The sequence below is a fragment of the Fulmarus glacialis genome, unplaced genomic scaffold, assembly GCF_000690835.1.
Source record: "Fulmarus glacialis isolate BGI_N327 unplaced genomic scaffold, ASM69083v1 scaffold2766, whole genome shotgun sequence".
NCBI lineage: Eukaryota > Metazoa > Chordata > Aves > Procellariiformes > Procellariidae > Fulmarus > Fulmarus glacialis.
Window position 1 is genome coordinate 3,626 of NW_009219843.1, and position 18,280 is coordinate 21,905.

The 18,280-nt window shown below is 47.7% G+C and overlaps 1 protein-coding gene across 1 annotated transcript in view; it reads right to left on the bottom strand.

The window, feature by feature from the left end:
* Positions 1–1,110: 1,110 nt before the first annotated feature.
* Positions 1,111–18,280, bottom strand: part of LOC104078748 (peroxidasin homolog) — a 43,493-nt gene continuing 26,323 nt past the window's right edge. Inside the window, exons 8-22 of the mRNA XM_009580510.1 lie at positions 16,903–17,020; positions 15,174–15,343; positions 14,408–14,680; positions 14,133–14,249; positions 12,405–12,563; positions 10,940–11,052; positions 9,492–9,648; positions 7,914–8,022; positions 6,980–7,137; positions 4,250–5,753; positions 3,658–3,792; positions 2,827–3,035; positions 2,009–2,123; positions 1,554–1,647; positions 1,111–1,206 (exon numbers count right to left, since the gene is read on the bottom strand). Coding sequence (XP_009578805.1) covers positions 1,111–1,206; positions 1,554–1,647; positions 2,009–2,123; positions 2,827–3,035; positions 3,658–3,792; positions 4,250–5,753; positions 6,980–7,137; positions 7,914–8,022; positions 9,492–9,648; positions 10,940–11,052; positions 12,405–12,563; positions 14,133–14,249; positions 14,408–14,680; positions 15,174–15,343; positions 16,903–17,020 — 3,527 coding nt within the window. The remainder of the gene's footprint in view (positions 1,207–1,553; positions 1,648–2,008; positions 2,124–2,826; positions 3,036–3,657; positions 3,793–4,249; positions 5,754–6,979; positions 7,138–7,913; positions 8,023–9,491; positions 9,649–10,939; positions 11,053–12,404; positions 12,564–14,132; positions 14,250–14,407; positions 14,681–15,173; positions 15,344–16,902; positions 17,021–18,280) is intronic.

An 18,280-nucleotide genomic window follows, 5' to 3' on the forward strand; every position in this document is an offset into this window, starting at 1 on the left:
AACATCTATAAGGACCGACACATCAAATCAGGCTGGAGAACAGTGTGGCCAGTCTACAGGCTTCTCTCTGCTGAGATTATCAGCACAGACCAGCCTTTGCTTGCCCTCTCCTGTAACCTAACTTCCAGAGGATGCTCCTTCTAGTACAGACTGCCTGGCAGAACAACGCTTCTGCATAACTCTTCTGCTCCTGTCCCTGGAGTAATCATTTGCAACACGTAAAAACCATTAAACACCTCCTCCAGACTGGCAGGTGCCAGCGAGTTGTTCATCCTCTCTTTCAAGGCTGCAGGGATCTCCGTGGAAAGCAGGCTAAGGGAGCTCAGTCTGTGCTCTCCGTGCCCCTAAACACAGGGGACCAGAGGTCTGGCAGCCTTCTGCCAGCACCCTGACCCTACCACAACCGAGCGGCAGCAGGAGTCCCCAGGCTGGCAGGTGCTGACTTTAAACACGCACTTGAACATCCTCACTCCCTTGTCTGGAGCTGAGCAAACAGAGGACTGGTGCTTTCAGAAGAGAGGTGCATGGTGACTCAGTTGTTGAGGGGGAATCTCTGTCAATATGTAAGCAAATGATGGATTGCTCCATCTGCCGAGATGTCCTTGTTACCCTGAGGAGGAACCAGTCCATCTACTCCATCACTGCGCTTTGTGATATCTCTCCCCACAAAGGTCCTTTGGAGGCTGTTGGATTTGGGGTTATGATATTAAGTGTTGCTAGAAGAAACCTACCCAGAGTCCCAGGAGAATAGGCCTGAGAGACCTCACCCAGTCCACCTAGTCCATCCTATACTTATGTCTTTCCCCATCTTTGCCAAACCAGTTCTTGAAAGACCTCCAAGAATGGATACGCCACAACGTCCCCAGACAACCCATTCCAGTGAGTCACTAATCATTACTGGTAGGAATGAGTGTCTAACCTGCTGCATTTAAGCCTATTACCTCTTGTCCCATTCATCACCGGATTGCTCCATTCCTTTCTGCAACAGTCTCTTCTGTATGTGAAGACTGCTGAGGTGTCCCACCACATGCTCAGCAGCACCGCATTGATCCACCTCTTGGACCCCAGCCCAGAACAAACACACTGACCTTATATGAACAGACAACATGGTCATCTTCTTCTCCATTTGTCTCCAGTCTTCTTCCCCTGTCCATGTGTGCTGGTGTTCCTGTGGTGCCACCTCAGCTGGCTCTCCAGTGCATTCACCTGGTGGGGACGAGAAAGCAGCGGCTCTAAGAGGAGTCTGCACCATTGCACAGATAATCTTTAACCTGTCCCAAATACAAGAAGAAAGTGCCATCTCAAGTTAGGTTCACTGAGGCTAAAACTTGCATTTTACCCTGCAGTTGTAGAGGTCTGAGCTCACAGAGCTCAGCTTCAGCTCTTCTCTCCCTACTCTACCTCTTCTGTACCTGCTGCGAGTTCCCTCTGATCAGGTGGTTGCTCCTGGCTCTGGAGGACACAGAGGTCGCAGGGGCTGCCCATATGGAATAGCTAAATCCTGCTCCTGGAGTGACTGCATGGAAGACAAACATTGGGGAACAAAGTTTTACCTGTTTCCGTAGAGAAGCAACTGTCTTCTCCAGTTCAGCCACAAGGGACTCGAGATTCTCTCTGGAGGAAGGGCTTGGAGAAGGCGCCTCATTTCTGGAGTCAGGGATAAAAAGTGGAAGGGATTATGCAAACATCAGCTTCCTGGATGAGAGAATCATTCTGCCTTCTCCAGCATCAGCCTCCAAGTAAGCGTCAAACAGAAGGGCCCAACTCCCAGATTCACCCGCCAAGAGATGCCAACCAAACAGCCACTCAGCCCAGATATTTAAAATATCAGAATCAGGCTCTGCACTGAAGTGTTGGAGGACTTTGACCGAGCTCAGCATCTACCTACTGAAACACTCCTGACGCCCAGGCCTCTGCAGAATGCCAATTTCAAAGGCCTGAATGGACTTCTTAAAAGCTTTTCTTATGCTTCATAAAATGGAGCTAAAAAGAAGTGGTGATACTACACCTGGGGAAGGCAGGCTTATGCTTGGCAGGGTTTTCTTCTGGGTAGCTGAAGCCAGGAGACCTCTTGCTTCGGAACCGTTGAGAAAGAGCCCTGAATTGCCCGCGTGTCTGGCAGTCTTGGGAAGGAAGGGAAAGTCTGCAGTGAACACTCGTGTTTAAAGCAGAACCATGTGGATTGCAGGCAGCACAAGGCTGCGCTCCTTCACCATCCACCCTTGACACACCTCTTATACCGGAGGGGAGGAGGCATCATGCATGGATTCCCATGTCTCAGCTGGACATCTGTACCCAAAATATAGCACAAAGTGACCATGGCAGGATCTGTGGTTTAATGGCAGAGTTTTACAGACTCCCAAATGAACCTGTAAAGTGATACGTGGTGGGGATCACCATGCCTATGTCCTGTTTCAGTCTCTCCCCCAGGCATGAGCTACTGGCTGCTGCCAGAGACAGAAGCCCTCAGCTAGGCAGACCTTCAGCCAGATTCAATGAATCTAACAGGCTTCCTAGAAAGGTGGTCAATGCCCCGAGCCTGTCAGTGTTTAAGAAGCATTTGAACAATGCCCTTAATAATTTTCTGTAACTTTTGGTCAGCCTTGAAGTGGTCATGCAGTTGGACTAGATGATCATTGTAGGTCCCTTCCAACTGAAATATTCTCCTCTCCTCTCCTCCCCTCTCCTCTCCTCCCCTCTTGTCTTTGCATCCATTTGCTGACACATGGTTCTCATGGTGTAGCATGAAACCAGCTCCTGATATTTCATATAAGCTGACGGCATGTGACAAATGCCACCCAGAGCCATCCCCACGTCAGTCCTTACCCTCACAACAGTCCTGCCACAAGCGGAGGTCCACCATGGGAATCTCTTCACAGCTGACCATGCCCTGCGGGTACGATGCCACCCGGAAGACATCTCTCTGGAGCTGCTGGATGCGGTCACTGTTGTCACAGATGACACGAGCAAGGGATGTCTGTCTGATCTGAGTCAGCTGCGCCGGCGTGAAGACTCCAGGATTCTCATACCAAAATCTGCAGTGGGTTGTAATCACAGCATGACTCAGGAGTAGGAGAAGAGGATGGCGAGTGAGGCTGGGAGAGGGAGAAGAGTTCCCCTACATCTGTATGGCAGTGCCCACACCCCTCAAAAGGAGCTTTTATTCTGATGTCAGGTGGCTGCAGACACAGACTGCCCTCTTCTGAACCCATGAACCCCCGTGAGATGCTGGCCAGAGCTACAAGGTGCCACCACCTGCAGGTACAGCCCCTTGCAGGGGAATCCCAAGGCTCAGCTCTGCTGTAGCAGGTTGGAACACGGGTGAACAATGCTCCTGCCCTAAGTGCATCACCAGGCAAAGACGTGTCTTATTCACACAAGCAGCAAATAGAAGGAAGCTCCTGCAGACATTTTCTAGCATTTTCAGGAGACATTGGGCACATCCTCAATGGTGCCCAGTGTCCTGCAGTGAAATGAGAATCATTAAATCAGGAAAGGACACATTGACAGTAACTGTGGCGGGTCCTTTTGCAAACGCACTGGACAGAGGAGACACTTCCTCGTATCGTAAGACAAGAAATAATCAAAAGGTTCTGTTCCTCCCTGTAGGGAGCAAACAGAAGACCAAAGACTTTGGGTTGACTCTGATAATAATACCTATCTCCATCCCTCAGCCTTCTGAACTGCGTCGTTAACAGGCACATCAGTGTTGGTCCAACTCTGGTACCAGGGACAAGATCCTCCACCATCAGTGCTGGAAACAGGTCAATATTTTTGGTAGTTCCATATAAACTGCAGGATAACAGATATTAAAAAAAAGTTAAAAGACTATCAAAGAGTGGAGATAATATAAATCTGATCCCATCATAGGAATTTGTATGCAAGGAATTCATCTGGACAATATAATGGTCTTATCTAAAAGACAATGGGATAAAGGCCTGCCTTGGAAAGAGGCAGCCAGTGCAGATAGGATGCAGTTTAGTCTCACTGGAAAATAGCTCCAAGGCTCAATCTGCTCTCAGACTACACCACAGCAGTGCCTGATGACATTCCACTCAGAACCAGACTGATCACTTGGAGAGACCTCATTTGTCTTACCCCGTGCTTAAACCACAACTATTACCCTATCTTAACATCTGTGGGTAGCAGTATCTGGGAAGGTTATTTGATCGGTGTCCTGGGAGGAGCAGAAACTTTTCACTGACTGATCTCCAGTGATTTTGATGCTTTCAAGTCCAGGCTACAGTACCTCCTGAGCTTTTCCCTGATCTCCAAGTTCTTTATCTCATTTCTGAGGTCCTCAAACTCCTGTGCAGATGAGAGGTTGCAGAAGACCCTGAAGTCGTTGTAAGGTGGGATGCCATGGTCTCGCCCTCTCTGGATGTTGATAGCGGCCAAGTCCAGTGAGACAGAGTGTGCCATGGAGAAGAGCTTCTCCGTCAGCTCCATGTTGAGGAGTTCGGAGGGGACCCGCATTTTCCCAGGAACCCCAAACAGCCCGCGGAGGAGGGGGTCGATCCCACCCTCCTGCGTGATCCTGAAAGGGGAGAAGAAAGCCTTGTGCAGGGGGATGTGGCCTTGGCGGATGGGCTGGAAGGTTTCGTTCAGCCGGTAGAGGATGGGGTTGATCAAGGTGTGCCCGAAGCGGAAGGCAGCAGTGGCAAAGGCGTTGAGAATCCCCGCATTGATGTTGGGATTGTAGCCTTTGTACTCACCCAGCATCTTCATCCCAGCTTCCCCAAGGACCTTGGGGAGCCACTGGGCATAGGTGATATGCTGCATCTGGGCACCCACAATCTTCCGTGCCTCGTGATACAGGAGGTCTCCATCCCAGTGGGGATTGAGGGCCGACAGCTCCGTGGCAATGCGGTTGTGCTCCCTGAACCAAAGCGTGTGCATGGCCGTGAGACCCAGCTGCTCATTGGCACGGTGGTCTCCTGCCAGGAAGCATGGCACAGGGCTCTCGTTCTCATCTCTCATGCACTCAGTGGGTGGCCCTACAGCAAAGGGAAGGAGATGCTTCCCTGAGCTGGGCACAACTTGCCCTTGCTTCAGCAGCCCATTTTGGCTGCTCAGATCCCGCAGCTCCCGCGACTCCTGCTCTGTGCTGCCATAAACATTGGACGCATCGATGTAAGATGTCAAGTGGTTGATCTGCTCCCTGGCATAGACGGAGTTCATCAGCAGGGAGGTCATCCCGCTGCCGCACACGGGGCTCGAGCGGACGAAGAACATGCACCGCCCGTTCCTCACGCGGGGGTCATTGGCAGGGACCATGACGGAGAAGCAAGGCGGGTCGTTGCTGCACACCTCGCTGCAGGGTGCTCCATCTGAGAAGCGGGACATGCTAATGGCTGCCACAGTCTGGTCCATGTCGTGGTCCAGAAACTGGCCCCACTGCATGAGCATGTGCGTGAACTGGTCATCGGGGGTGATGGTCTCAGTCCCAACCATGGCGGTGGAAACGAGGCGTGGTAGAGGAAGGGGCAGGTCCCTGGCATCTTCTGCCAAGGAAAACCCCCGGGGGAGGTTAAATCCATTCTGGTAGGCAGGTTTGAGGAGTCTCTGGAAGGCTGTGAGAGATGCACCCCACATTGGGTGCTGGAGGTTGTTGCAAGACCCATCGTGGGTCCTGTAGTTCTTGTGGAAGCAGATATCTGAGCAGTTTGGCGTGCGACGGTGGGCAGAGCAGCCCGACAGGTTGGCAATCATGTTCAGGTAGTGAGGGGACACCAAGTCATTGTACCGATAGCCTGCGAAGGTAAAGGCAAAGCACCAAGTCAGACCACGGCCGCTGTAGCCATCTGGTTCCTACCATCCCCTGTAAGGGCTCTGGTGAACTGCTGGGGTCGTCAGGGTGGGCACGGGAAGGGCAGGTCTCTGATCGTGGTGTTGCTATGTAATTTATGGAAGGTTAAATGAAGCACAGCATCATACCAGGCCCACAGAAAAGAAAGGAAGGGGAAAAGAGTTTAGTATAAACTGCGACTGGCAGACCAAACTGTTCGGGTGGTCTTAGTCTCCATCCTGGGTTTATTTTACATCTCTCTGGGTTATTACCGCAACCTTGCACACCATCAACCACCTGAACCCTACGTGACGAGCAGCAGGGAAGCTGTGGGTGACTGCCAGGGCGCTACGCCATGCGAAAGCGCTGAATAAACGCTGCGCTGTGCGGATGCTGACAGGGCAAGGAGGAGGAGAGGCTGGCAGTCCGACCAGCCCAGACGAGACCAACCTGCAGCCTGGAGAGAGACTCCTCACAGCCTGGAATACATCCAGGCAGGCAAAAATATTTACGGGCCCCAAACGTACATGGCTGCTATATGATGACTCACACGTATAGGTAGAAACATGCAGTGTATGGAAATGTCTGTTGTATATAAAGGAAGTCCCAGCCAGCAAGTTTTGGAGTCCAGCTGCTGGATGCTTGGACCTCACTAGGCATTTTTGGTGTTGCATTACTTTGTTGCTTGCTATTCTGCCTCGATAAAAGGAACCTGAGTGGCTGGAACCCACCTGAGTTTGTAGCTAAGAGGTCAAAGCAGTAGAGAGACAGAGGAGCGATATCCTCCTTCCTCTGTTACAGCACCCAAACACTTCAGAGTTTTCAGTATTTTTCTCGTTGCCACTTGGAGGGCAGGAAACATCTCTGTCCATGCTGCTGAGGGACTGGACCTCAGCTCCACAAAGGTACTCCTTTGTGAATTAGATGGCTAAATATTTTTAAAGATTAGGGCTTTCATAGTCAGTCAAGAAATCTTTAGCAAAACGGGGAACTGAACCACTCCTGAGTTCTGGGTTGGTACGGTAACCACAAGACCAGCCCTCCGGAGATGTAAGAAAGCATTGCAACCCAGACAACACATTTCTTGACATACCCAAATTTGCACTTTTTCGACTTTCTGGATGTCTACACATTGTTGTTTTAATTTAATCCTATGCAAAAAGTTAAGAAGGGAAATAAAATCTCTCCTACCTGTGACATTCATATCCACGATGAGACCTTGTTGCACGTGTTCCTGAATCAGCTGCAAGGTCCTTTCAAAGATCTCACCTGCCCTGGCTGTTTCAAGGGTGTAGGGGTCCCGGGGGTAACGGAAGAGAGCCAGCAAGTCATTGGGTGTCTTGGGGCGTCTGTTTCAAGGAATTAGAAGTGACACAGGAACATTAAAATAAATAGACTCTGTTCAGAGCAATGAGACTCTGCAGGCAGCAGGAGTCAGGCTCTAAGCCTGGTCTGGTGCTTGACCCCCAAAACTAGTGTACAAGAACGATGTGGCTTGCCTGCATATTGCAGATGATTAAAGAAAGGATATTTTTCCCCAGGAAAATACACATATTTAATTTCCTCAGCATCTCTGTTTTTTTCTGCTGTAATTTATTTTTCCCTATTCAACAGCTGAAACCCAGAGGTTTTGGGCTTAATACAAACTATCTATCTTTTCAATAAAAACATATATTAGGGTGGAAAGGGAGGGAATTACCGTTCACTCAGGAAGTAATTTTTCATTGAGGAAATGGTTAGAATTATTATATTACTATTTCTGTTCCCCCTATACAAAGTCGGTTGCATTTATAAAATCACTATGCTGATTATTTTCTTTTCTGTGCACTGTCTCTGGAGCCAACTCCAGCTGACAAAATGCACGTTGCAGATATAAGTGACATAGGAGGTGATATTCGTGTTTCGGATACTCATGTATCAGATTTTTCCAGAATCCCAAATGCCTGTTACGAAGCTCTATCACATCCTTACATCCAGAGCTTCAACCTCCAATACTCAAAACAATACTGTAGCTTTCATTTGCGGATTGTCAACGATAAAATGGAGATTTGAGAAAGCTTCAGTCAGTGTCTCTTTTACCTCTTTTCTGCTTCAAGTCTCAGATCGTGGCGCTTCACGCACTTACTTGCTGAACAGCTCAGTGCGTGTTGAATTGATGGCGTGGTCCACGCTGCTGATGGCTTCCCGTATGGACGTAGCTACAAACGTGTCACCGCTCCGACCGACGTCCGTGGCTTTCCAAAGCAGAAAGAAAGAACAAAAAATTCTTAATTTACTTTGATATTAATTTGTCTTCCAAGCTTCCAAGAAAATCTGTGTATCCATACAAGCCCTATAGTAACCCCACTGCAGGTCGACCTCCGTTTTCATCTGCAACATAAACACCATGAAACTTTTTTTTTTTTTTAAAAGAGATATTCTGAAGAAGAAATTAACTGCCTGAAAAAGAAGGTGACTTTTTCAGGAGATGGCTGTGGAACACATATTCAGAGTTTGCTCCTGTACAGCGTTGCAAATAAATGCCTGTTTTGGTTGGTGGTTGAACTGGAAATAGAAAATGTAAAAGATCACAGCAAGTTAACCCAAAATAATGTATTTACTTCCCACAAAGGAAACTTCTAAAATCCATGAAATCCATTTGAATGTATTGCTCATATATTAATTTTCCATTTGTGGAGCACTTCTAATTCAGTTCAAATTTAGCGTTAGCACATCAGATACATCATTTTAAAACAAAAAAGAAAGCTGTTGTTTGAATACCTTCAGAAGTAAACACATGAATTCTTAAAAATTACTACAGAATGCATTTTTTAAGCCAGGGTCTTTGTCACAGCTGAACAAACCAGTTCCCATTTGGCTACTGGCATATGCAATAGCCAGCTGGAAAATGAGGTACCAATCAAGAATAAATCACAGAAATTATCTTATGAATGATTTCAAACAACAAAGAAATTTCAGATTCTTCTCAGCTCCTTGCACACAATCCCTGTATAGAAAATGATACTAAATTCACCTAATAAGCTACTCACTATTCATGCTGGTTATTCCTACGTGCTTGAGGAATAGCACTCTACTTATATTTTTAACCTTACTGCTTGCCCTTGATTGTTTTCCCTTGCCAGTTCTTCCTTACCCTCTAAGAAGTACAATTTCCACTCTTGACCTCTGGTTTGACTAGCAGAGGAGTGCTACTCTTCTTTATTCATTACAGCTCCCCTAATGCACGGAGCAGTAGCTTGAAAACGAGTGGCTTATTTCCCATCCCCAAGGGACTGAGCAAACACTTCAACCCCTCTATTTGCAGCGACAATATTGTTCTCCTTCTCCCTCCCCTGGCGCGCGAGGTTACGGTCAGACAATGACTTGTGAGCGTGTTGGCACATTTTAATAAGTTTCTCCCTCCCAGCAGAGGCAGTTAACTACACGCACGCCGACAGCTCGGCTTGCAGGAGGCGGTTTAAGACAACACCTTGGGCTTTGCAGGGAGCAATTGCAGCTCAGCTGAGAAAAGAGCCAGGAGCAGCTGGGAGGTGCATGGGCTTTCACAACTGAGCGACTCCGATCACGCCTGCAAAGGACCTGTCTGCAAAGAAGCTAAAGAAATAATAGAGTTATCTGTTCAAAGTGTAGATGTCAACACAGCGTAGCCCCTCCTTACACGAGAGCAAGAGAAGACTCAGGAGGACCACAGGAGATACCCTACCAGTGATGGTGAGCTGCATGGCGCTGGAGGTGAAGCCAAAGGGGTTTCTTGCTATGCACTCGTATCTGCCCTGGTCAGCCACACCGAGGTCTTGAATGGAAAGGGTCCCGTCACGGCTTATGTGGAACTTGCCACTCTCTGTGATCTGGATACCCTCCTGTTGCACAACAAAAGACAGAAAACGTGTTAGGGTATGGAAAGCTTCCCATCATCCCGGCCTTCAGCCTATTCAGCAAACGCGATGCGATGAACTAATGTGGCCACCAGATGTTAGCATTGCTCTTCCAAAGAAACTAGAAAGCCATCCAAGGACATCTGTTCCTGCCTAGACCCACTGCGAGGAGGTCCTTGCTCAGCTCCTTCACCCTGGTCCACCTCCAGGCACTCGTTGCAGGGCACAGACACCCCACGCATTTCTCTGCACTTCTTACAGATGGGCTGGCTGGAGCGAGTGCTCTGCGCTGATGCTGTCACAAAAGTTTCATGGCACATAAATAAGTCTAAAAGTCTTCAGTTTTGGGACAACCTGAAACTGATGGACTTTTGCTGGCCTTGAACTGTAGATACCAGCTTTTGCTGGCTCCGGGCAGCATTGCTGACCAAAGCGCTGTGAGCAGCAGCTCGCTCAAACCCCACCTCTCAACCCGGCTGGTGGCTTCAGGTTTTTACCTTTTTATTCTCCTATTTCTTAACATCTTTCTGCTGCCCTGCCCCAATCTAATGCTTACTCTGCTGCCCTCCCAGGCTCTCTTCTTCTGCTCCCACTGTTGGCTGCAGCCCAAGGCAAGCTGCAAGGTCACCTCCCACGAGACCTCTGCAGGGTAACTGAGGCTCAAGCATTTTCCCCTCTAATTTGTTCTGTGCCTGACTGTGCTCAAAGGCAAGGCAGGTCCCAGTGAAGGTCACAGGTGGTGGTCTACGACACAGCAGGAAAAAATCTGAAGAGCTTCATCTAAAGAATTCTTGAAAAGAGCAGCCAGGCTGCAGAGTGAGTGTGAGGGATCGTGGCTTTGCCCCATCAAAGCTGGAGCCAACCAGCATCATCCAGTTCCACCAGTGGGAATCCTGGAAATAAGGACAAACTACTTAGAAAAAAATCCATTTTCAGTTTTTTCCAGGAATAGTCAATCAAGCGTTTCTAACATCCTGGAAGGTCACTGGCTTTGAGTTACTCGTTTGGAAGGAAGAACAAGAGAAAACAGGAATGTGCGTTGCAAGGCTTCAAGCCTGAGAAAGAGCAACATTCTTTTAGACCATTAAAAACCCCAAATCAGTGGAAATGTTGGTCCTTAAATTTTCATCAAACACAATTTCTTCCATGTGTATTGCACAAACTCATTTAACTAGTTGAGCTGGGAGAGGTGTTTAACGAGAGAGTTGTTTAATGCCCCCACGGAGGAGCCATCCTGCTCCCCGGTGTCTGTGGAGTACACGGTATCATCTCTTACTTTGACCCAGGTTATGGTGGGCCGTGGATCTCCTTGGGCAGCGCAGGTAATGGCAACGTCCTGGCCTGTCTCTGCCACCACGTCTTGGGGGGGATGAAGGAACACGGGTATCACTGTGCAACACGGGGAAAAAAGTCACAAGTGCAAGAAATGCATCAAGGAAAATAGAGAAATCTGCGTGCAAAACACCTCAGCCTGGGCAAACCAGAGCTGCTGGGCTCTTTCTGCTGTTGCAAGGGCTCTTCAAAGGGGTGTCAGTTGACCCGTGCTCTCTGTCTCTCTACCAAGTCCTCTGTAATTTACATTCATTATTTTCTGCTCCTGTGTGCCTCCACTTGGGGCAATTATATAGGAATGTGCTGGGTTCTCTGTCATTTAAAATCGTTAATTCACAGGCTTTCTAGAAAAGATGCTCTAGCTGAAACAAGGATCGCAAATTGATTCAGGAATTATCGGATGAGGCTCTCCGACAAGTGTTCGTCAGGTCAGATTAAATAATTATATTGATCTTGCTGGTCTTAAAATATGCTGTGAATTCTGTGCTTGAAGCATCACTAATTTCATGTTTCTAGATAGTTTCCTTCCCTCCAGTCTGCCACTAGTAAAATTCTGCCATGTTTGTGAACAAGCAGGGATGTTTGCTTATTTAGAACGATTATTTATATGGGAACAAAAAAGAAAATAAAAACATGAAAGCATTCCTGTGTGACTTGTGTTTTACAGAGGCTTGATTTTAGAATACCTAAATTTAGGTTGAACCTATAACCTGGTAGCTAATGTTTAAGACAAACGTATCTGGAGGCAGAGTTAAATCTTCCTGAGAACGAATCAGAAGGAATCAGGTTTTTTGCAGAGTATTTCATTTAAAAAAGAATCTCACAATTCATTCTGTAGGAAAGGCAAAATTTAAAAATAGTAAAAAAAAGATTACTATGAATTTAATTAATACAATTTTTTGTAAATTCTCAGACAAAAATCCTTTGTTTCCATTCCTTTACCAAAATAATTTTCTTAATAACAACTTCCAGACACATTAAAGGGCCCCATTTTTCACTCAAACTGGCCAGCTATCAGAGCCCATCTGATGGGCGGTAAAGGCCATTTCTGATCACGTAGCCCTGCCCTTGTGTTTATTCGTGCAGATGCCAACCGATAACCATCCCATTCCCTGGCCACACCAGATGAGTTTCATTCCCACGGTTATACTTTTTCTAGACTACCGGATAAATTTTCAAGGAAAACTGAAGCAGCTTCTTCCAATTTACAAATCTTGGCACTCTGGAAACCTCTTTAAAGTTTCCCACCAACTGATGGAGCTCTCAGAGCTAGACATCTGCTCCCAGGCAAAAGCAAAATCCCATCCCATAGGAACCCAGGCAATTCCCTGCCTTGTCAGACAGCGTGTTATATACCATAATGTTAACTTAATAAACCCATTTGCCAGCCCTTATTTCCCACAGCTTACCTCGGGGAGTCACCGACAGCTGTACCGGGAGGGTCCTCACTCCGATGGCACTGATAGCATGGCATTCGTACTGGCCTTGGTCATGCAAAGCAACCCTCATCACCCGCAGGGTGCCCGTGGAGAGGATGCTGTGCCTCCGGTCATTCGGCAGTGGCCCACCTGGTCAAACAAGCGGTGCGGTTTGTTAATTGTCTGTGAGATTTCTCTTCCCATCACTGGAGGTAACTGTGTGACAGTTAAAAATTTCATTTCCTTCCCAGCATGGCATCAGCCACCCTGAAATACCATCTTCATCTTGCTAAGTGAGGAACAGGACAGATGCTGCTCTTCCCACGCCCAGGATCATGACTGAGCTTTCTTATCTAAGCAGCTGGAAGGGAGCTGGTACCCTTTTTCCTTCCTCATAAGCCTTTTCTTAGTGCAAACTGCAGACTTACTGACACCTGATGGATAGCAAGTCTGTGTTCAATTATCCAAACTGGCTGTTTAATCAATTAAATGGAAACATTTAGCATTGTCTTTTTTAATTTGGTATTTTGATTTTCTTTGGTTTGGAAGCTGCGTTGTTTCAATATTTCCTCTATTTAAGGAGAAAAGTTCAAAATTAAAATGCTTTACCAAACCCAAACAAAATTATTAGACCTTCTCAGTTTAGCGACTTTTTTTTTTTAATATTCCATTTTCCTCCAAATAAGGGCTTTATTTATTCATCCCAAATACCAAAAGGATCTGAATCCTCCCCACACTGTCAAAAGTGAGAATGAGCGATGCTCCATCACTTCTCCTCCTCTTGTCCTGTTCTTAGCATGCCTTCTGTGAAAGCACTGTAAAGCCTGGTTGATCTTTGGATTGCTGAGTGACCTAGCAAACCTGGTTACAAAGCAGTTATTAACCGTACTTCTTGTCACTGTGCTCCTTTCCACATCTCTAAGAGGTATCTTCCGAAGTCTGGGCAGTGGAGGAAAACAGGTTAAAGGAGGTGGAGAACATGCTGGTGGAGGAGAATTTCAGCTTGTCCTTCTTAACTCTGTGTCAGGGCTATTGCTGTGGAAGCTGGAATACAATAGCCATGAATTCTCCACAGCACTAAACCATTAATTATGGCTTGTGAAGCATAAGGAAAAGTTGGAGGGCCTCTGGGCCAAGCGTTATTGGCTTCTGTCCCAGAAAGTGTTGGATGGGATCAGTTCAGTGGAGCCAGCGCTAACAATCATCCGAGACTTTAGAAGTTCACCACCACCTGTTGGCCCAAAGTGGCTTTTCCTGAGCTAAAAGAAACCTCAGAGGTGTGTCAGCGGTGAACGACGGTCTCGTGCAACGCGCTCCCCAAGAGGAGCGAATCAATGACAATGATGGAGAGCTGGTACATGGTGATATCCACCGACTTGGAGTGTCCAGACCCTGCCTGTTCAGAGGAGGTAGGAAGCCACTGCAGGAAAGTTTGAGGCTTTCCATGAGTTTCATGCTGACAAAAACCAGCACACTCCTTCCTTCTGACATGATGACTTAGTGTGTCAAAGACCTAAGAGGCTCCTTCCTCAGCGCTTAACATCGTCCTTGGTGATCTATGACAGACCTCCTAGTGTGACTAGGTCCGTGCTGATCACCGTCTGTCCTGTGTCATCACTGCAACTCATCGCCCTGGACCAGCAGCTCGGCTGGTCTCACCCGCACCCCGTGGATGGTGGCATGGGAGAGAAAGACATCGCAATTTAAGTGAGGCAGTACCTGCCCTTGTCCAGGCAATCACGGGTGGAGGGTGACCCTCGGCAGAGCAGAGGAAATCCACGCTTTGTCCCTCAGTTACTGTCTGATCGGTGGGAATGAGGAGAAACCTGGGAGAATCTGGAGGGGAAAGCAATGACTTGAGCAGCAGGAAAAACTCAGGCAGCAAGCTCGGGTCAATTCTCAGTTCATGGGAGCAGAACCAGTCAGAGGGCTTAAATACACCCCCCTGACCGAGCACTTTATCCCAGAAATGTCATCAGCCTGGGACTCCTCACCTTGTACTATGATCCTTGCGGTTGCCTGGATGGATCCCTCAGTGTTGCTGGCATTGCAGTTGTACTGTCCCTGGTCCGAGAAGGTGACGTTCTGAATGAAGAGTCCTCCAGAGCTGGTGATAGCGAAACGGGAATCCTGCGGTAAAGGAGAGCCTGTGCCAAGGGTCCAGCTGATGCGAGGGTGGGGGTGCCCAGAGACCCCACACTCCAAGGTGACGCTTTCCCCAATCAGCACTTCAGTGTTCTGCGGCTGGATCACAAAAGTGGGCTTGGCTGGAAGGAAATGAGTGCTTCAGAAACGAGAAGCCCTCCTGCCTGCTCAGTAACGGGCTTAAATCCCTTGGACTCCTCATGCAGCCCAGCTAGCAGTCACCTGGCTCTTCCCTGACCTCCAAATCCTCGCTGTGAGCAACTCCTCCAGCGTTCCTTCTTCCTACCACCTCCTCATCCCAGTCACTTAGTGCTGGAGCATCCCCCACCCCTGTGTCTCCTTCACTCTTGATACCTCTGTGCTGCAGAATTCATCCCAGCCTCCAAACTCCCTCTCCAGCCCCAAATTACCTTCAATCTCTAAACCCCCAATTTCCGACTCCCACGAAGGAACCCCCTGACAGCTCAGACCACGCTACGCTGTTAGCCACTCTCTTCCCCAGCACACCGAGAACATCTTGGCACATACAAAGCCGGGACTGACTCTGACTTAACTCCACGCCCGGCCCAAACCCGGCCCAAACCCTTTTTCAAGGGGTGCACAAGGCTCAATTACATGGGGTGCCAAAATAGCGCAGAACGACTTCTTGTGTCTTGACCTCCCCAGCTATGTTCTTGGCCATGCACTGATAGACGCCTTTGTCCGACTCCTTAGTATTCTGGATCATCAAGGTACCGTCTTGCAACAGGTTCAGGCGGTTGTCATCTTTCATGTCAATCTCGTTACTGAAAAAGAGCCACAAACAGGCAAAATCTGAAAGGAGTAAAGACTCACGGTCTTCCCCCAGTGCTCGGGGAGTGGTGGGGCTTTGCATGCGTTGCAGTAAATCCGAGTTCCTTGGAGCTGTTCTGAGACTTCATGAAATTTATAGCAAGAGTTATGATTTACAGCACCGAACTTCAGCTCCAGCTCTGATTTACTCCCTGGGTGAGCTACCTTTTCTCTCACCACTGATTACATACGACATTTACAGCCCATCAGGAGAGCATACTGTTCCCGTGCAATAGCATCTTTGCTATTGTCAGGGCATCTAGGCCCGGAAAGCTTGTTCTCATTATTACTAAGTGCAAATATAATAATGAATTAATATTGTTATTGTGTGCAGCCATTTCTATTCAACAGGCTCAAAGGCCTCAGGGGGCAAAAATCTCTGAGTAAGTCACTGTGGGACCCCAACACAGCTTGGACTCCAACCCAACCCGAGAGCTGTGAAACATCTTCCTTCTTTCTACAATGACCTGCGACTCCTGGATCCCAGCCCGCGGCAGAAGGTCCCATTGCTGCATCCCATTTGTCCCAGCACGAAGGAATCTTGGATGGCTGCAGATGATTGAAAAGGGAGAAAGGACCTCTCTCCCCCTAGGACAAAGGCTGAATCCGCTATGCAAACTAATATGCTTGCTGGGCATTTATTTAATTCCCCTGGTGTCTCCTCACTCTAGTCGTATCTCGTTTGTGGAACATTTATTATCATTACCCCTCTTACAATGCTATCTTTGGGAGCCTGCCAGCATTTCCCTAACAAAACCTTCCTTCCAGGGGACTTAACTCAGCCATAAACTTTTGCTCTGTGCTGAAACTCTGCCTGGTGGGGAGTTAGCTGAAGAAGCATACATTGATCATTTTTATTAATAACAGAGCCCTATTCAGGCTCCCACAGACAAGCAGCTCGTAAAGCAGCAAAATAACTTCACTTCCACAGTGGGCAACTGCTTGAGCACAGAATATTTTATTGTGCAGCATTTCCCAGAAACACTTTGGCATCTAGCATAGCCATATATTTTTTCAGTGTTGCTGTATAGAATGATAATCTATACACTGCTTTGCAAGGTCTGTCTTTCAGTGGAGACCAGTGATTTTTCCCTTTGAAAATGAACCATTCTCCCAGCACGCTAGGCCTTCAGTGAGAAAAACCTCGAGAAAAAACTAAATGGCAAGCATGGTGGCTTAGAGCAACATGAAATACTAATTTTATTTTTTTCTGATCAAAAGACAATTGCTTTCAGCCTGCAGAGTATGTTTATGGGAAAGTTATAAGCTCTTGGAATCCATTACAAATGCAGATGAAACATTTCAAATGCAGATGAAAACACCACTTGGATTACGTGGTCACCAGAAAATGCTATTAAAAGGAAGGTAAATACAACCCATGAAATATCTATTTCTTTTCTTTTTTTTTTTTTTTTTATGTTGCGTGAAACAGCTTTTGTAATTACAGGCAGTCACTGAAGAGCTCAGTGCTTGAAAACCTTTGCTACCCCAGGGCTCATTGTATGTGACTTACTTGTTGTGCAGCCAAATAATTGCAGGCTTTGGGTTGCCTTCTGCCCTGCAGGTGAAATAAACTGTGTTTCCCAAGAGGACGTCGACATCGTGAGGTTCTGAGGTTATGCGAGGCCTCTCTGCAAAACACCATTTTAACACAACCCAGTGTAGAGCAGCACAAAACCACCTACAGCCCAACTGGAGAGTAGTAGGTCACACAACACCCATCCTGCAACCCCCAAGCAAGCAGGCACCAGCAGAGCCCTCGGCACAAGGGCATCCACTCAGAGCCACCCCAACATCAGCAAAAATGATGTCAGGGAGGGAGCAGCATCATTCATCTGAGCCCGATAAAAGCCCTGGAGAATCAAAGTGGTTGTTCCTATTGCCAGTATGTTGGGCAGTGGATCAGCTCCCCACCCAGCCCCAAGCAGCACTGAGAAAAAACAGACCTGGCTGTACACTAATTCATTACAGCTGCCCCAAAAGTTGGTCTCTGGCTCCCCCAAAATAAGCGAAGAAGTCAGTGGCATCCTCACTTGGGCTGTTTTTCTGCCCCTGGCAGCCTGCTGCTCTCAGCAACTATCTGCTCCATCTGAACACAGTGCCAGCTCTCGGCAAATCACACCACTTCCCTTTCGACAGGATTTCATTATGTCCCTAATTCATCAGCCGACCCCTATTCAACCAAGCCTTGCAATATGTGCTTCACTTTAAGATGTACTCAAGCACTAAGCAAGTTAAACATATAAAGGATGTGCTAAAATAGGAAGGAATTTATGGTCTGAAGCGCTTGATTCTGCAGAGTACTTTCCTGTCTAACAATCTGTACGCTCACCAGTAATCCAGTAAAACAGTAAAACCAGCTGGATTATTCATAAGATTAAGTGAGAACCTGCCACCTTTTCCAGTAGAAGGTCTGTGCCCTTACTCCTTAGACCACAAGCCAAGGGCTTGGCAACCAGCCTCCATGATGCCAGTGCAGGACCAAACCCACCACAGCCCCATGGTACAAAATGCTGATCCAGTGCAGATTTGCTCCGCTGGTTCACATTTGCTAAAAAGCAGTGGGTTAACTCATGCTAGCAGGCTTCGTACTGACTCAGATATCAGCTGCCTGCATCATTAGAGCTTTACGCTGAATTATGCATCATTTGTCTTCCCCAGCTGGCACAATACCAGTGTAAAAGCCTAATGCCAGCAAAATCTTCCCACCAGGTGCTCTGGCTAATTTGACAGACATCCCACTGTGCGCCCACGCCTAAACCAGAACAAATGTACATTAACGGCTGTACCATGGCACCGGGTGTCTGTTGGGGACAGCTCGTTGTGCAGCACATCCACTTGCAGGGGGTCCCACTCCATGCGTCCCCAGCTGCTCTCTCTAGACCCTTCCT